The following is a 19394-nucleotide window of genomic DNA, read 5'->3' as shown; positions in this document are numbered from 1 at the left end:
GCATCACAATCACATCACATCAAATGATATGATGTTATCACGTTTGTTGATTCAAAGTCCATCTACACATTTAACACAGTACACGATCGATCAATGTATAGAAATATGTTAACCATAATAGTAAAAAAAAATACAAGTGTCCAGTCGCATTAACGGGATATAGAGCAAGAGGAGCGGTTGCTCCAGGCGCCAAACGGCAAGGGGCGCCACTTTATAGTCCAGCGCAAAATAAAATTTTGATAGCGCCTTTTAAAAGGCCGCGGAAGCAATGTAGGTACCTACTAGAGGTGCAATGGATAACTTTGGCCGGATACCGGATACCGAATATCCAGCGGGAGTGTTGACCAGATTGCCGGATGTTCGGCTAAGTTTTACGTACAGTCAAATTAAGCTAACTCACGCGGCACAGTGTGCAGGTTGAAACGTGGTTGCATCAATCAACAAAAGAAAGTGCGATTTTTATTACTTCAGTAGGTACAGTATAATTACCTACATAATTTCAAATAATTGATAAATACAAAAATAAATAACAGTATTTATTCATAACTATAAGGTTTTTACTAGAGATGGGCCGAACATAGGTTTCACCGAATACAAATATTCGGCCGAATGTTCGTTAAAACTTTTACCGAACCGAATATTCGGCATAATTGATTTCTAAGTAGGTAGAAACCAGAAATATGATTATTTTTTGTTGAAATGTTTAAAATCATGCGATTTGATAGAAAACAAAAAACTTGCTTAATTTCTCACAATAAAGACCTCATTGATCATATTAACATATTATTTTAAAAAATCACTGTGTAGCTTAATCTCAAAACAGCTACATACTTACTTATATTTTATTTTTAATTAATAACCATCTTTTTTATCAGAAATAAAGCTACAGTGTCAACAAAAACATAAAACCTCATTCTAGCTCATATACAAATAGCACATTTAACACTCATCTCATACATCGCTCACTCAATACAGTAAAAAGAAGAGTATTAGATTTAGCCGAATAATCGGCCGAATACGAATATTCGGTACCTGAAACTGCCGAACCTGCCGAATATGCCGAATACCGAATATAAAACGAATATTCGGCCCATCCCTAGTTTTTACTATCCGGTATTCGGGCGAACCACAGAATTGTGGCCGGATAGGCCGGATGGCGGATACAGAATATTGGCCGGATATCCGTTGCATATCTATTTATTTAGACAATCTCGCTTGACCTTGATCAAGGGCTAGTGCGGGCGCTGTCAGAGCTGCCTTTAGTGCGATCATCACTTTTATTTTCTTTTATTTTTTTCGAGTAATTTAGGAAAATGAAAGTGCCGTTTTAGGTAAACTGTTCAAGTTAGAGTAGCCAAACAAAATTATTAACAATAACATAGACTATAACATGAGCAGCTAAAACTTCAAATTTGATTCAGTGGTAGGTACAGTCAGCATCAAAAGTAGCTATACACTTTCGTACTATATAATTTTACAGCCAGGTCCTCAGCAATCCGTGCTGCGTGCTATAACCCCTACACCACCGCTGGACAGGAGTCTAGACACAAATTTCTCCTATACACATATCTCAGGCTGCTTTTTTCTACTACGCTACTTATCAGCAGCACTAGCGACATCAATTTTTTTATTTCAACTCCAAATTTGTTACTTTTACGGGTATCCCGTGAAAACCATATCGAAAATACAAACTGAGACATGGATGATGCACAGAAAAACCACAAATCAAACCCTACCCGGACGCTCCCCGGATGCCCTCTAAACTAGGACAAATCCGGGGAAACCCGGACGGATGGCAGCTTTACGGATGATCCGAAACACTATTTTGCTACGTTACGTGGGCAGATTACCTTTGACAAGGAACTAGGAAGATGGGACCCATACATTATAGCATTCACCAGTGGCGTAGCTACCGCAGAGCTAGACGGGGCAGTGCCCCGGGGCCCCCAAGCTCAGGGGGCCCCTCGGACTCTACCTTACATTTACAAACTAAACTATAAATGACATCCGAGTACGTCGAATTCGGAACACGACGGATACGGAACAAACGATTTCAAATAGTTGGGGCCATAGTTTATTTTTTGCCCCAGGGCCTTTGGTTACCTAGCTACGCCACTGGATTCAACCACTACTTACCTTCGTGTGATGACTGTATAACTTCATTCGTCATTGCAGTGGGCTTGGAGGTGACTTTGCGAATGTTTCCTGAAATTTATAAATAGCAAAGTCAGTGCTCTGAAGGCTTTGTCTCACTCCGGGGCGGGGGCGTCGGCAGGCCGTGACACTTCTATACACTACTTAGCATATACAGCAACTCTTATCATTTGTACCCACGTGTGTACTTGAAAGCCGCCATCGATACACCCTAAACGGCTAAAACTGCCGGTGTGGACAAATTCCAACACTAAAGGCTCATTTTCATTGGTCGATAATCGGTTGATATAGCACGCGGGGATTCACAGCATGCGGGAAAAAGACCAATGAAAATCGTTGAGCAAAATTTGTTGAGTGACAGGAGTGGAATTTTTTAATAAGCAATTTCACGATGATTCCTTTTAGTAGATATACGTTGACACGTGGAATATCAACATGTCAATTTTATTGTCGTTTTTAATAAAAAAATATATAATTCCCATTAAGAATTACTTAAGTCCTTAATTGTAATCACAAAGTAGATAATATAAATTGTAACTAACACCGTGGATGCATAATCTGAAATAAACTTTTTGAATTTACAGCGAAAAGGTCCCAACTGTCACGTAACTCCTACTTTATCGACATATTAAGTAGGAACAATCAATTATTTTAAGTTTTAAATGTAAGATTAGAATTAATTTAAGATTAAACACAATTTTATGTAAGTGTTTAGTGAGCGTCTCGCTCGTTTAATTTGAATTCCAACTTGAACCGTAGAAAGAAAATAGAAGTTTTAAGATATGTGAACCTCTCATTGCGAATGGATTGCCCTTAGTAGCCCAGCCGTGCGACTGGGACTTAATAATGTGTGAGTAATTTAAGTACTTGACATAAGTATGTCATGTACATACTTACAGATTGTATTATTATAATTATGAATGATGCGTGAATTTAGAATTTAACACCGATTTAGTACGTGCCACGAGAGTTGAAATGAATGATTAGGTACACATACACAGCTACAACATGTCGTGTAATGACAGCAGGATTTTGACATTTACTCATTAATCAAGAACTTTTTAGCTGTGTGTGTAATCCATTCGCTTGAAATCTCGTGGCACTATCTATCTATAACTTGGGTTCTTATTTGCGGCGGGAAATACTGCTTAGTAGTGGGTATTTCTGTTAATAGTTGTTAGTTAGATAGTTAGCTACTTACTTAAGTATTCGGCGAAAACAATAAAAAAAAAACTATTCAATCAATAAATTTTTGACTTATGGTCCGGTTCCCGAACCTTTAAGCCAGCTGCGTTGGCTGTCGTTGATGGCATAAATATATTTGCATGTACTTTTATATAAATTTATAGCCAATCTAGATGGTTTAAGTAGGTACGTATTTGTTTTTGATGTCTCCGTATGTTTAATGTATTTACCTAATAAGCAACCTAAGGTACAGGAGCTAGGAAGCTACATTACCATGACGGCGATCGGTTGGTATCGTTTATTTGAACTGTTTCTACTATTATAATTAACCCTTAATAATATTATTTAATAAATGCGAAAGTGAATTTGATTGTTTGCTTAATGATTGTGTGTTTACGATGGCGACTCCACAATAACTATAATTAATTTGTCGAAACTATCATAAGTTTCAGAATTTTCCACAACGCTTTTCCTCGCCCGCAGTGGCCGCTGTCAGACAGTAAGCTTAAGGCTGCATTCTCGCTGGGCAGCAGTTAGCGCAAGGGGAATGTCTTCGCCTTTCATTCAAAACATTTTGTAAATAACTGTAATTATGTTGGTGCCTCGAATCCGCCGTCGCCCCGCTGCCCACCGAACACACAGCCGAATAATGAAACAAAATGACAAAAGCTCGGCATTTCTTACGCGTCGGTGAATGCGTGTGGGCAGCAGATGACGGGATTCCTTGCTGAGTTTGGTGCCCCCTCTTCTTTTCAATCCATTTATCTGGCAATATTTGTTCCAATTACTTTATGAATTAAGTAACGCAACGTATCTACTGAATGGGATCTCAGACTCTGCCTACCTCCACACTTGGAAAAATATGTAACGACAAACTCAAACCATTCATTTCCCTTCTTGACACAACAGTCTCTTGCAGTTTCCTTGGATTTATGATCACGGATTGCGCTCGATCCGATATCCATGGTTTCATCGTTACTTTTTGTAAGAATAGTTATATAATTAGGTAACTACTTTTTCATCACACTTGCTCGTAAACAGTGCCATAACATGCAGGCTACCTTGCTTGTAAATGAGTCATTGCGCGTACAAATTTTATTGTCATGAAGCTCAAGGTCGGTAAATGAGTCAATGCCCGTACTGAGGGTGCTGCGCGCGCTGCTGCATGATCACATTCACACGCACGTCAGGCGCATGCTACGGGAGGGGGAGGGCGGCGCTACCAAAAGCGCAGCCCAAGGTATCGCCAATATTTGGAACAATTATATTTTTTCTTTTAGAAATAAAAAAAAATACTCGCAAATGTGATGAAAAACATTGTATGTCGCACGGGCGGTACTAGAATTACGAACATCGACTCATTAAAGCCCTCAGTCTTCGACTTCGGGCTTCTAATAGACTCTCGTTCGTAATTCCTTATTTACCGCCCTTAAGACACAATGTACTTAGGTAATCAAAAATACTGATTTCTGTTGCTCGAGTAGGTAATATAAGTCCTTAGGATGCCACGAGTCAAAGCGGATGAAACAAGTGTCGTCACCGCCTACCTTATTTCGACGTAAGTGTAAGTAGGTAGGTAAGTAGATGAGTAAATGACTAATGAATTCACGTAGGTGTACCTAAGCAGCATCTAATCGCCTACACAATTTTAATTAAGTAGACAAGCGTAGTGTCTACGATTTACACCGTCCACGGAAAGCCGTCAGTGGTGGATAGCAAAGCAATAACTACGTTTACTATCTTTTGCATTAGTTTATGAGGGAAATACTACAAATAAATAATAAGTTTTTTCGTATTTCGTTCGTTCGGCATAACACTACGGTTTGCTGATCGGCTGCCACATTATTTATAAGTAATACAGGAAGAAGCATTCTTTATTGCACATATGCAGTACGGTACAACGAGAGCAGTAGGGTAGGTTATGGCAAAAGAGTAAAAGTGAAAGATAAGACAAGCATGCTTAGCCATAATAGGTACTCGGATACCTAACTACCTACTAATCTGAATGGTTAAAGGTAGGTAGGTAGGTACACTGCATGTGTGGACTCTAGGAGAAAGAGTAGGTAGGTATAACACATTCAGGCGCTCTTACCAAACTTATTGCAAGTACTCTTGTTGAGGCAAATCTGAGAGAGGTCCATGTTGAATGATGTTTTTTCGATTCCATACAATAACAGCGGGATTAGTTCCTTAGTGCGGGAAATTTTGATATAATTTGTGACCTTGTTATTTGTAAAACTGACATTTAACAGTTAGTCATTTAGTTTTTTTTTAATGAGGAATGCCGCTAGAAAAAGTTTCCTATGCCAATATTTGATGGACGTACCCACTGGAATGTTAAAATGACAGCAGTAGTAGCACAAAGGTTCCACCCTGGTACGCGATTCAGTTTCTATGACTGTACACTATAGGTACAGTCAAGGGCAAAGATATCAACACGGCCAAAGTTGCAAAAATATGTATACACGGCCTTAATGTTAAGAGCATAAAGACGTGTATTGTGTACATATTTTTGTAACTTTGGCCGTGTCGATATCTTTGCCCTTGACTGTAAAATTGATAGACCACTTATTTGGCTGATGGTATCTAAGTGAGATGCAGTGCCGTGGTAGTCTAGTGGGTTTGACGTGGCTTCTCAGGCAGACAGAGTTTCATGAACTAGCCAGTTTTTGGGATTTGCGTGCGAAATGAAAATTTGAAACTTGCCATGACCTTGACGGCGAAGAAAAACATCAAAAGGAAACCTGGACAAATCTGCATTAGGTACCTTAATTTGAGTAATTTTAAAAACAAAAAAGAAACAGGACTAAATTTAATTGCTGGTCAAATGACTGGCCTCTGTGAACGAAGTAGGTTTATAAAAATAAAATAGTGTTTGGTATCAAAAATCGGATTTAATTTCCATTTTGCTGATTGGTTAATGTCATTAACAATTTGCCAGGTTACAGATTTTGCCGCACAGCCGGTATCAAGCATAACATGTACTTTTTGTAACAATGATACAATTCTTCAGACCTAATAACCTAAAACTTACACAAGCTACCTACAGAGATATACAATACGAGTAAAGCTAAATATCTACATCATTAATAAGTTATATACAGAATAACAATACGGTAAAGTTACATATTTACACCCTAACATACTTATCTGTAACCTGAAAAACTTTGATTTTTCCTACACTCGGGACAGAACCAGCGGCCCTTGGGCGGGACCATGATGCCCACGCACTCGAAGTGGAACCACTCGATGGCGCAGCCGTCCGCGTCGCACGCGATCATCTCAGACACCTCGTCGTACGGGCAGCGGCAGTAGCAGTAGACAGACTCGCCCTCGCGCGCCTGGCGCGCCGCCGGCCGCTGGAACGGGTACGGCAGGCTGGACGTGCCCGAGTTAAGGTACGTGGGCGCCGGCGCCGGCGCGCCGCCCAGCCCCGTCCCGAGCCCCGTGTTCGGCTGGAAGATCTCCAGTGCACCTTCCTCGCTCGAATCGGAATCGCTCGAATCCATTGATTCTGTGTTCATCAGAATTCGCGGCGGCTCAGGATCCGGAATCGGCGCGGTCAACCTGATCGGGGCGGGTTCTGGGTAATTGTAAATTCTATGGGTGAGGGTGGTTGAAGGCACTTCTTTCTTCGCTTTATGCGTGACGGGTGAAGGCAAGTCCTCCTTTCTCCATTCGAGCTTCGGGGGTAGCTGAGGTTTCAACGCCGAAGTCGCTGCCTGTTGGTGATTACCTTCGTCGTCGCTGGTGTACCCATAAAATTTGTTCGGTACTCGTCTTCTCTTCGACGAACGTTTGTTATCAGAGGCCGTGCCGCCGCTCATTTTAACACCAGTGGTCGGAGTAATAGAAGGAGAGGGAGTAAGAGCTGCCGGAATTTGTACCGTGTTAGACTGCAAAGATATCGTGATCTTATTTGGAATTAACGGCGTTGGGGGTGGCTCTCGCTCAGATTTCGCAATAACGTCCTTAGGAATGTTAATTTTAATGGGTCCATGTTTTCTAGAATTCTTTGATTTCTTTTTCTTCTTACTTTTCTTTTTGCTGCTTGGCTGCTTGTCCTTGATTTCACTTTCTATCTTGGGTTCTACTTCTTCTTTGACAGGCGTGGCGGCGCGGCTCGGCTCTCCCGACATGGATCCGCCCTCAGACGTGGCCACCGACGCCAGAAGCAGCAGCTGGTTACGTTTCTCAGCGTGTAGTTTGTTTGCTAGTTTTTGAGGATGCTCATCATAAAACTCTTCATCTGATTCACTTTGATCGGTTTCCAAGTCACTTTCATTAATAGGCGGTTCTATTTTCTCTGGGATCAATATGGGAGTCTCTGACATACCCATAACATCTACATTAGAACCATTACTTAGTCTCCTATTGGGTAGCGTTTTTCGTATTTGCTTAGTTTTTTTCTTGTCATTGCCAGATTCATCAGATGAATCAGAGTCTGAAGAACTGGAGGATGAAGAACCGCTGCTGGATGAGCAACTGCAGTTCGAGCCGCAGGAACAGCTGGAGTCACTGTCGCTGCTGCTGCTGCTTGATGATGATAGATCACCATGCCTCTTTTTAGGTGATTTTCTATTTTTCTTTTTATCCAAACTGAACATATCCTCATCACCATTCAAATCATTAGGTACCAAGCAATAATCATGATCAGATTCGCATACATGTTTTCTGATAGGAACTAATGGTGGTGTTTTTTCTTTTTGTTCTTTGGCCTGATATTTCTTGAAGTTGTCCCAAATTTCTAAAACTTTCTGTTCATCTGGTTTTTCATCAACAGGTTCAATTTTATCTTCTACTTTATCAACCAACATTTCATTAGGTGCAACAGTATCATCTGTTATTGATGTAACAGAATCTTGAATGTCCACTTCTGGTTTATCTACTTTAACAGAATTTATAGGAGGACCACCATTATCAGACTCATCACTGCTATCACTTTCAGAAAGATTTAAAGCTGGTAAGTTTACATCAAGCAGCAATGCATCTTTGTCCTTTAGCTTCTTTTTCTTAGACTTTTTAGACAAAACTTCTGAGCCTGGCTCGGATTTTATATCTGTACTTCCAGGCTCTTCAGGTTTGTCATTGACCAAATCTATTACCGGAATAGGTGCTTTAGAAGCTTCAGAAGGAGTCTCGTCAGCCTTTACAGGTTTTTCTGCATTCAGATCTTCAGTGAATAACTTTTTAATATGTTCATCAGCATGTTTCATTAGCAATTTTTTGGAAACAAATTTTTCTGTGCAGCCTTCTTCTGTACAAGCATGTGGTGTTTCTCCGGAGTGAAACCTTTTATGCACTTTAAGGTACACAGCTCTGGTGAATTGGAGACTGCAATCGTCACACACAAATACAGCAGGAGGTGTGCAAAAATGGTATACATGCGGCCATTTTTTCTGTAAGCATTTTTTACACATGACACTTTCTGTACCATGCTTCCAAAATAAATGTTTGGTTATATCTGGTTTATTTCTATAAGCAATGCCACAGCGATAACACAGATGGTGCAGTTTATGTTTCCAGACATGGTTCGAGAGACGTGATTGACTGTGACAGAATTCTAGACATACATTACATGCATGGTGTATTTTTCTAAGGTGTACCATTAACCTAAACGATGATGGTATCGAATCTACATTGCACAAACAGCATCTAAACTTAATTTCATACTCAGAATCATAAGTTCCAGGGCATAAATGACACAATAACTCACTATAACTATAAAAATTAGATTTACACATAACACACAACAGAATAGTTCTTTGATGCATTTTCCTATTATGTAAATAGAGATCTTTGTGGACAGGAGTTTTGAAATAACACTGAAAACATTCGAAGATGTGGTTGAACTGTGCACCCTCAGCATTTTCCTCACTATCATAAGAGTCCAAGTTGATGTAGAGATCGCGCAGGCCGGGCGCGCCCGCGCGCACCTTGGCCGTGATGGTCTCGGGTAGCAGCTCCTCGGCCGTGATGCTGTCTACTGTGGCGGAGAACCGGTGCTGCTCCACCATGTGCAGGCACAGATGTTCACAATTCACTGCAATTTTGCGTACATGATTGCAATAAACACAGTTGTATACTGTAGATGCCAAGAATACTTTCAGTAAATCTTTCAATGGATATTTATCCAGAGGCCTATCTAAATTCAGTTCAATCAAAGGCAACTGATTGACTTCTGGTTCATCTGCTTTAACTTCAACATCTATGCCATCAGCTGGTTCAGACTTGGGTACTGGTTCCTCAGCAGGTAAATCTTCTGTAACATGCATGGATTCTTCTGATGGAGCAGTGGGTTCATCATATGTAGTTTCGATTGATGGTATTTCTTCTTCTGGTGCCACTGATACTGATTCCAAAATGTCCTTAGGCTCCTCTTGAGGCTCTATTACTGTTTTGTCTTCATCAACTGTTAATTTATCCCCACAGTCACTGTCTGATGAATAATCACTTGAAGAGTCCTTATCTAAAAGTTCTTTAGGGACTCGTACAGTAAGCTTGGGTACCCTGTTCATAGCATTTTCTTCTTCTAATTTGTTGTCATAAATTGTTGTTTTGATTGTGTTCTCTGGCTTGTACTCTGGTGTTTTTGTGGTGACATTTTCTAAATTGTTATTCAGAAGAGTTTTTAATGTTGTCTCTTGATTGTTTTCATATATAGTTGTCTTTACAAAAGGGCTATCGGCTTTATCGCAAATTGTCATCTTTATGGTGGGATTTTTTACAGGATAAGAGGACTCTGCATGTAAACCTTTTTCATATCGTTTTGGAGGTCTTCTAGTTCTGGTTGGTGGCTTGTGGAGACTGTGTTGCCCTACAGTGGGATCAACAGTTGAATTAATAATAACTGGTGAATTTGCATTGTTCAAGCTTAATTTAAGTTTTATGCCACCTTCCTTTTCCTTCTCAACTGGGGGTGGAGGTGGCTCGTCAGGTTTGGAAGTAGTTGGTACAAAAGTGGATTTGTAATCATATTCATTCTCTTGTATAGGTGAATCACTTTCTTCTGAACTTTCAGAGTTGTCATCTCCATTTTGGAGGTCATTGTTATGAATTTCAAGACTGGGCTTTCTTGGCCGAATAGGGCTTGTCACTTTAGTACCAGAACTATCCATATCCATGCCAGAGTCTTTTGTTTCTTTACTAGTATCTTTACTAGATAAAGTAGATGTTTCCGAGGTAATACTAATGTCACTATTCACAGGTTCACATTCATTTGCATTTGTTAAAACTTGGTTTGTATAGGATGTCACTGTTTCCGGTTTTTTCTCAATTAGTAGTTTGTCACAATTGCTTTCATTTACTGGCTTTGCTAAATCTTTTAATATTGTACTGGGGCCATTAGTAGGCAAGTCATTTGTTTTAGGCAATTTAACATTATTAGATTTCATAGAATTCTTGCTGACAAGTACAGGAACAGGTTTGGGTTTGATATTATTGCAGTCATGGTTGAAGAAATCATCTTTCTCACTACAGATCTCATCACACATACAGCACATCAAATATAGAGTTCCATTGTAAACATTGAAAAAATCTTCTTTGCTCTCATAGTTGAATTCCTGTACATTGTGCTTATTGGTTAGATGTGCAGACAGTTTCTCTGCTTTTGAAAACATTCCAAGACAAAACAGGCATATGTGTCTATTGTGAACTTCCCGCATGTGAAGAAACAGGTTCCAATTTTCATAATATGTACCACAAGCTGAACAGAGATAGACCTTCCTTGTCACTCTAGATGGCCCTCCAGAGTTTGTTTCAGAGTTTGGAGCTGCTTCTGGGCTTAATGCTGGTTCCTTGGCCTGAGCCCGGCAAACCAACTGATGCTCCTTTAACATAGCCAGAGTCTTGAATGACATGGAACAGCATTTCCGACACTTGAATTTAACCATTGGTTGTAGTCCTAAGCTCTGAGCATATTCCTTCAACTGAGCTCCCTTCTCCACCTTGTTCTTGTTCTTGAATTGTGCCAACTGGCTCTTGGGCACCAGTCGTGGCACAGGTTTATTTCGTTCACTGTCTTTGACACTGTTATCCACTGGAGGTATAGCATTATGCAGGTGATTCAATCGTTTTGGTATTAGTTTAGGAACTCTAGGCAAATTATTTCGTGGTACTATACTTGGTTCAACAGGTTTAGTTACGAGTGGTTTCTTTTTCTTTACTACTCCACAATACTGTTGAGAATTATCGACAAAAGGCCTCTTGCCAAGATGTATTCTGAGCGGGTTGATGCGCTTCCTGTTCTTGTCGAGCAGCGCGGCGTCGGCGCTGGCGCGGCGCGGCTCCGGGCGCGGCAAGGGCCGTCCCGGAGCGCCAGAGCCCTCGCCCGCGAACTCGTGCCCATTAGCAGTCACTTTCGAGCTACGCTCGCCCTGACAGTTCGCTGAAGACGCTAGTACGGTTTTGTCGTCTTTTATGATAGCATTATTACCATCTTCCATAGTTTTCTGAAACAAATAAAACACGTGCTCATTTTGACTGCTGAGAAACAAAAGACGTATTAACGAGGCGGAATCGAAACATTTTAAATAATCATTGCAAAAATAACAAAGTTTTTATTGACTATACCTCTGAAATCGTACGTCCAGTACGAGTATAACAGTAAAGATTCGTTTCCATGCATCAGTTTTAACGAAGCGGTCCTTACATCAGGCTTATTATGAAGCAGCCGCGAGCTGATCATTCCCGTAAAATGGCGTCACTTTGCAGAGCGAGGAATGCTCCTATCAAAGCCGTTCATGTAGGTCCATTACGCCACTTTTCACACATTGCACAACAATTTTTCAGATTTCACATAACGTAAACATTCACAATTGAATTAATATAATTTCGTTCTGCTGTTTATTTCCCAATACATTGGAGAGAAATACGAAGCGCGTTACGAGAAGCTAATTCATGAACCATAGACTAACTTTTTTTTTCTTAAATTTTAACTTTTTTATGGACTGAGAGGTTACACAAAAGCACTTGGAACACGTGGTTTTTATCATAGACAACAATACTTGTGTATGAATTACTATTTCTAATTTAATATTATGTACATTTACAACTAATATAAAGACTCAAATTTATAATCACGTTAATTATTGCTTTTATATACAATGTGAAAATGTATACGGTATCCAAAATGTATAAATTGATACCAAGAACATCACTAGATGGCTGAATTCTTTTTCGTATCTGTGGTTAATTTAATTACATTTTGCATGTTTTTTGCAGATTTGTCAAAACGCTTCTGAGGAGAAGGGTGTCGATGAAGCTTTTTGATTTTATTTAGCAAGTGAATTCATTTATTTTATGGTTGTTGGGGGATAATGCCAATACAAAATGATGTCTGATCAATTTAGAAAGGTGGAGCCGTACTCTCCGAAGTCTTCACCGAGAGGCGGCAGGTCGCCTGTGGTCTCGCGGCAGGACTCGTCTGGCACCCTCAAGACCACTATTCAACTCGGCAAGAATCCCTCCATCGTACACAGCGGACCTTTCTATTTGATGAAAGAACCTCCAGGTATGAGATTTTTGCACTTCTTTGTGCGTAAATTATCAAAATTTTTAGCGATGTGACTTCTAGTAGTAGTACTTACCTTTACCTACCTTGTTTTGTAACTGTTCTTAAATTTTATTCTTCGTTTGCATACTATTGTGATTTCTATATGAAGTAACTTTACATTTACAGGAGAATGTGAACTTACTGGGGCTACAAATTTAATGGCATATTATGGCCTTGAGCATTCCTACAGTAAATTCAATGGTAAAAAGCTTAAAGAATCCCTATCGTCGTTTTTACCAAATTTGCCGGGTATTGTTGATGGGCCAGGGCAGGAAGACAACAGTACACTGGGGTCTGTAATAGCCAAGCGGCCTATAGGTGGCAAGGAATTGTTGCCATTGACCAGTGCACAGCTGGCCGGATTTCGGCTGCACCCAGGCCCTCTACCTGAGCAGTACCGCTACATAAGTTCCACACCTCCGAAGAGACATAAGAGCAAGCACAAGAAACACAAACATAAAGACGGAGCACCTCCTGGTCAAGATACTCCATTGCAAGGTAATTTTTCTTTGTAAATACTAGTAAATTAGGAATTAAAGAAAGAAAGAAAGAAAATACATTTATTTAATACCATAAAACAAACAGAAACCATTAATTAAAATCATTAATTGTATTGAATTTGTTGTTTTCCAAGAAATATTTATTTTTCTGGAATACTTGAATAACAATAATTATAAACAAATTAAATTTAAATTATATTTGAAGACTGGGTACTTTCTGACATCATTAGTGGTGTCTTAGTCACATCAAATTTTGTTTATCAGAAAAGGAAGCTTAATTTCTACCAAGGAAGTTTAATATATTTGTTTAGGCATAATTATGTCCTAAATTTTGTATGCTGGCCAATATGTCCCTACTGATAGATCTTTGTCATGCAATTGAGTACTTTAGCACTTTGCATGTTTGAGATTTATCAGTTGAGCGGTGTTGGTGCTTTATAGTCGAATTCATCAAGGTAGTGTCAAACAAACTTGTCTGTGCCTCTTATGACCTCGGAACAGGGACTGACTGTCTAAAAACTGAACATTGCAGGTATAGAGAAGAAATTGTCACTACTTAAAAAAAAGTCATACCTCAAAATTGACAATCTTTCTGAGTGAACTTTATGTTATTATTTTCAGGGTTACTTTTGTTGATATATTGTTTTGAGATACAAGATTTCAAAGTAGTGACGAAATGCTGCAATTATTTTGTGATTGAGTAACAAGTAAATCAAATCCAAACATCTTCACTAACTTTCACATTTGTTATTATGTGATATTTTGGCAGTTCTGTTTTTCTGCTATTACAAATAAAAAAAAACTTTTTATAGTATATAAGTAAAAGTATGATGTATATAAAATAAAAACTTTAGTTTTCGAATATTCTAGTGGCGGGTTAATTATTTCCCCATATGCTTTTTTACTTAATCTGATTTTCACAATCACGTTTTATCCCGAATCAACACAAAATTTTGCTACTAGGAAATAACGATTTTCGGCAAATGATCTAACCAGTCATTCTAGTTAGACCATGTAAATTGAAAATGTATGTTATTTCCAGACTCTTCCAACCCTGACACTTATGAAAAGAAACACAAAAAGCAGAAGCGTCACGATGATGACAAGGAGCGCAAAAAGAGGAAAAAAGAGAAGAAGAGGAAGAAACAGAAACACAGCCCCGAGCACGGGGGGCTCACCCCCAACCAACACGCCAGCGCATAGATATAGCCTTCATACTTATGTTGTGATGTGGAAGTGTTTAAGGTCTGATTTTTAAATTAAATGTAAGAGCTTGGTCACAATTTTAGCCTCTTTCCATGTTTGGCACGTTGACTGGTTGCAGGAAAGTTAGAGAACCTGGCAAATCTTGAGGTCCTCCCAGGGATAATAAATACTCCATTGGTACACATTAAATATATCTATGAAAAATGTACTTTTTCTAGAGTCTTGGATGTTAAAGTATTTCAGTGCATTTTTACTTATTTAAGTGTATTATCTAAATAAGTATGTTTATCTGTTGCCTGATACCTACAGTACAAGATTTGCTTAGGTTGGAACTGGGTTAATTGGTATCAATAGCCCCATACTATTTATTTAAAAAAAAGTTGAAAAAAGAACAGGATGTAAAAGATCTGAATTCAAAATCCCTACAAAACATTAGATGGGCTCCCCTCACTAGAGATTAGATTCACACCCCTCGGTATAAAAGTATTAGCTGGGTAATAGTTTTTTAGTAATGTGCATTGAGCTGTGAAACATTACTCTGTGTTACAACTCATTTGCAAATTGTTACTTGGCAAAACATTTTCTGCAAAATAATTTGCTGTTTGTCAGCATATCCCTTCCGCCCTGATCAAAGGCTAAGGCCTGGCTGTATGTATACAATGGACCTCAGCATAAAATTGTGGCCAAGAGGTAGTTAAGGCAAATAGTGTAGCTAAAATAGTTCTTAGGCTGGTTGTTACTAGGTTAGTGACAATTTGACAAACAAAGGTATTCTGGCCATAAAAATCCTCATCCATTCGCCATCTCATACCAATATATAATTTATGTATCTGGTAAATTGATGCATAAATTCACTTAATATTTTTTGGACCTTTATCAAGTTAATTTTGTTTTATTTAATGTTTTCAGAAGAGGTAATTAAGTAAGTTGCTATATAATTTCAGCAAATTGTTATACCAACAAGATTGGCGTTTTTGTCTGGTGGTGTCAATTGAGAGCACCACCCTTAGGATTCAGTTCCAACATTTCTTGGTTGTATAAAATTGTGTTATTCTTTTTCTCTGAAATTGAACCTCTATTTTCTCATTTTTGTATGTGGAATTGAACCATTGTACAGCCAGCATCAAAAGTAGTGCATCACTTTTTTACTCTGTTTCATTGATACATAATTTGTCAAACTTGTATGACGCCTACGTCTAAGTAAAGTTCAAAAGTGTACAGTACATATATCTACTTTTGATGCTGACCCTACGCAATTATCTCATGGTGAGCCAGCCAGAATGAAATGTGGCATACTTTATAAATGATGGGTGTTGCAAGTTTTATTGCGTTATACATAATGGGGCATTTTCGCCAAAACTTACGAAAAGCAAAATATATAAGTTACATGTATTTACAACAGTCTCCGTCATGGGTCTCAGCAAATTTTTCATATTATTATTATTATAAGCCTGTTGAGGTGTCCCACTGCTGGGCAAAGGCCTCCCCCATGTCCTCCACTCGACCTGGTCTTGGCCGATCTCTGACCAGCTGCAAAGAAAGACATCCAGGTCCTAACTTATGCTGCTCAAACATGGTCACTTACTGAGTTACAGAAGGCCAAACTGAAGGTTTACCAGAGAGCAATGGAGCGCAGTATGTTAGGAGTGAAACGGGTTGACCGGATCCGAAACACTGTATTGCGCTCCAAAACACGCATTGCTGATGTGGGTGCAACGACTGCCAGGCTGAAATGGCACTGGGCAGGCCACGGCAGCCGCATGGAACCCAATAGGCGGGCTAAAATAGCCACAGACTGGATACCACAAATTTTTCATGCTAAATTATTTTCTCTTTTTTGACCTAGCTGTCTGCATAACGACTTTTACGCTGACTATGTAGTTTTAACTGCAATTATGTGAATATAAACTTCTTTCAGAATATATATTTTTCGACGAAAATATTTGATTTCTTAGTTGTATCGATTTTAAACGACAGATAACACGATGTTATCTAACATGGAATGAATGAAATATAGATAGATATTAGTTAGTAAAATATGAAATGTCAATACCAAAATGTGTTATTTTGAGGCTCATTTTAAGGATGTATAAAGTATTTCTATGACATTCTTAGTTGCTCCTATAAGATTTCAAAATAATAGTCAAAGAAGAAGTCGGAAAGTATTAAACAGGATGGAGACGGGCTTTGCTCAGTTTTTTCCTGTGCCAATAAAAATACTTCCAAAAGCTAAAAAGACAAGAAACAGTGTGACTCATATTGCAAAGACGTCTTCTACTATTTCATTTCAGTGTCTATAACAGAAACCAATTTTGTTACAAATTGTAGAAAGTGATATTTTGTACCATTCACTGTAAGTTTGTTTAATTTACTTTCGCACTATTATCTGTAAATATTCAATTATGTTCACCATGTACATTACATATGCAGTAGAATAAATAATGCGATAAGATGTTTTGTCTGTCTTTGCTTTTTACTATAATAAAAAAAAAGGATTTCGTTACTGCTTCCAAAAATGCACGTACCTCAAAATCGTAAATTTTCGTGAGTGAACTTAATATTATTTCAAGGGTCAAATTTTTCTGACGCATTGAATGGAGATACGCGATTGTTTCAAAGTAGTGACGATTTGAGTATGTACCTGACCAACGAGGCTGGTACGAGTAGACGCTACTCGCTGTGTTGGATTAGTGCGTAAAAGGGTTTGTTCCCGCCGAGTCACACCCTTAACTGTCACACTGTGACTTGTTGGAAATTTTTACAAAAAAAAAACCAACCAGTCACACTGTTACTAGATGGGACAGTTTTTAAGGTTTGTTCCCGCCGAGTCACACCCTTAACTGTCACACTGTGACTCGTTGGGAATAATTTTACAAAAAAAAAACCAACCAGTCACACTGTTACTAGATGAGACAGTTTTTAATACTTGTTCCCAACGAGTCACACCCTTAACTGTCACACTGTGACTCAATGGGAATACGTTTTGCTACAAAAAATCCCAACCATTCACACTGTTACTAGATGGGACATTTTTTTACATTTGTTCCCAACGAGTCACACCCCCAGCTGTCACACTGTGACTCATTTGGAATACGCTTTGCTACAAAAAAATCCCAACAAGTCACACTGTTACTAGATAGGATGGTTATTAATATTTGTTCCCAACGAGCCACACCAGCAACTGTCACACTGTGACTCGTTGGGAATACTTTTTGCTACAAAAATTCCAACTAGTCACATTGTTACCTGATGGGACGAAATTTAATTTGTTTCCAACGAGGCACACCTCAACTATCGACACTGTGACTTGTTGGGAATACTTTTGAGTAGCAAATTTCCGACCAGTCAACACTGTTACTCGATTAGACAACATTTAATGTATTTTGTTCCCAAGCTATTTGGCGATGAAAAGACAGTGTGACGGTGAAACGAAAAATCAACAGCATTTATTGTAATTTCAATTTATTAATAAGTAATAAACTGATTGATAACTCTACTGATCAAACTAGTATAATTTTATTCTTGATCATTACAAGTACTAAATATGGCAATGGCAGCAAGCAAGCGAGCGAAGCGAGCGAGCAAGATGGGCGGAGCAGAAACGACTCGGATAGGTTAGGTTTAGAAGGCTAAGGCGGGAGCGAAGCGCAGCGGAGCTCCCGTCTTAGCCTTCGGTGTTAGGTCTTTTTTTTGTATCAGCCGAGAAAAACTGTTTTTTGATGCTTATATTCTTCGAGCATTATGCATTCCGTTTTTACATTAAAAGTGTACTGGGTTCGGTAATACATAGCTAAAGATGACTATAGCCCACGCGAAGGACTGATATTGGGTTGTTGCGTGCGGAGAGGCTGGTAGGTTTGTCAAAAGTTACTAAATATTCAGTGATTATTATTCACCTATAAGCGTCGACTCACTAGGTATTTATTGTACTCGTAGTGAAACCTAAGCACATCACCATAACAAGATGACAACCACAGTGTTACCTAGCTCCGCTGCGCTTCGCTCCCGTCTTAGCCTTCGGTGTTAGGTTTCCCCCAATACTACTTAGGAACAAATGACATTATAAATGTTGTCTCATCAGATGACAGTGATAACTGGTTGGTAATTTGGTACTAAAAGTATTCCCAATCAGTCACAGTGTCGACAGTTGAAGGTGTGACTCGTTGAAAACAAGTGTAATGCTGTCGCATCTAGTAACAATGCGACTGGTTGGGATTTTTTGTAGCAAAACGTATTCCCATATAGTCACAGTGTCACAGTTGCGGGTGTGACTCGTTGGGAACAAATATTAAAAACTGTCCCATCTAGTAACTGTGTGACTTGTTCGGATTTTTTGTAGCAAAGCGTATTCCAATGAGTCACAGTGTGACAGCTGCGAGTGTGACTCGTTGGAACAAATATAAAAAAAAAACCACCTAGCAACAGTGTGACTGGTTGGGATTTTTTGTAGTAAAACGTTTCCCATTGAGTCACAGTGTGACAGTTAAGGGTGTGACCCATTGGGAACAAATATTAAAAACTGTCCCATCTAGTAACAGTGTGACTTGTTGGGATTTTTTGTAGCAAAGCGTATTCCCAATGAGTCACAGTGTGACAATTGCGGGTGTGACTCGTTGGGAACAAGTATTAAAAACTGTCCCATCTAGTAACAGTGTGACTGGTTGGATTTTTTTTTGTAAAATTATTCCCAACGAGTCACAGTGTCACAGTTAAGGGTGTGACTCGATGGGAACAAACGCGTAAAAGATGCACCCAAAGACTAGCTTCAAAATTGGCACACAACTTCAGCAATGCCA

At 39.1% G+C, this 19394-nt stretch overlaps 3 protein-coding genes across 4 annotated transcripts in view; 1 reads left to right on the top strand and 2 right to left on the bottom strand.

The window, feature by feature from the left end:
• Positions 1 to 5537, bottom strand: part of Trxr1 (Thioredoxin reductase 1) — a 33560-nt gene extending 28023 nt beyond the window's left edge. Inside the window, exons 1-2 of the mRNA XM_074088350.1 lie at positions 5432 to 5537; positions 2137 to 2205 (exon numbers count right to left, since the gene is read on the bottom strand). Of these exons, the coding sequence (XP_073944451.1) occupies positions 2137 to 2205; positions 5432 to 5480 (118 nt within the window). The 5' untranslated portion in view covers positions 5481 to 5537. The remainder of the gene's footprint in view (positions 1 to 2136; positions 2206 to 5431) is intronic.
• A 676-nt stretch (positions 5538 to 6213) lies between these two features.
• LOC141428371 (uncharacterized) lies at positions 6214 to 12245 on the bottom strand. 2 transcript variants are annotated; one of them, XM_074088342.1, is made up of 2 exons: positions 11911 to 12245; positions 6214 to 11789 (listed from the first exon to the last, which is right to left on the bottom strand). In XM_074088342.1, exons 1-2 carry the CDS (start codon positions 11959 to 11961, stop codon positions 6486 to 6488), a joined length of 5355 nt encoding a protein of 1784 aa, XP_073944443.1. In that variant the 5' UTR covers positions 11962 to 12245; the 3' UTR covers positions 6214 to 6485. The 2 variants fall into 2 exon arrangements, with proteins under 2 accessions (XP_073944443.1, XP_073944444.1); XM_074088343.1 differs by having other exon boundaries at positions 11990 to 12245.
• Positions 12246 to 12534: 289 nt separating this feature from the next.
• MED19 (mediator complex subunit 19) lies at positions 12535 to 17055 on the top strand. Its single transcript, XM_074088340.1, has 3 exons — positions 12535 to 12850; positions 13019 to 13390; positions 14435 to 17055. The coding sequence occupies exons 1-3, from the start codon at positions 12670 to 12672 to the stop codon at positions 14593 to 14595; spliced, it is 714 nt and encodes a 237-aa protein (XP_073944441.1). The 5' UTR covers positions 12535 to 12669; the 3' UTR covers positions 14596 to 17055.
• The last annotated feature ends 2339 nt before the right edge of the window (positions 17056 to 19394 follow it).

This window comes from Choristoneura fumiferana, chromosome 5 (genome assembly GCF_025370935.1).
Source record: "Choristoneura fumiferana chromosome 5, NRCan_CFum_1, whole genome shotgun sequence".
NCBI lineage: Eukaryota > Metazoa > Arthropoda > Insecta > Lepidoptera > Tortricidae > Choristoneura > Choristoneura fumiferana.
The sequence above is the reverse complement of the archived record's forward strand: the minus strand, read 5'-3'. Positions and strand labels throughout refer to the sequence as shown.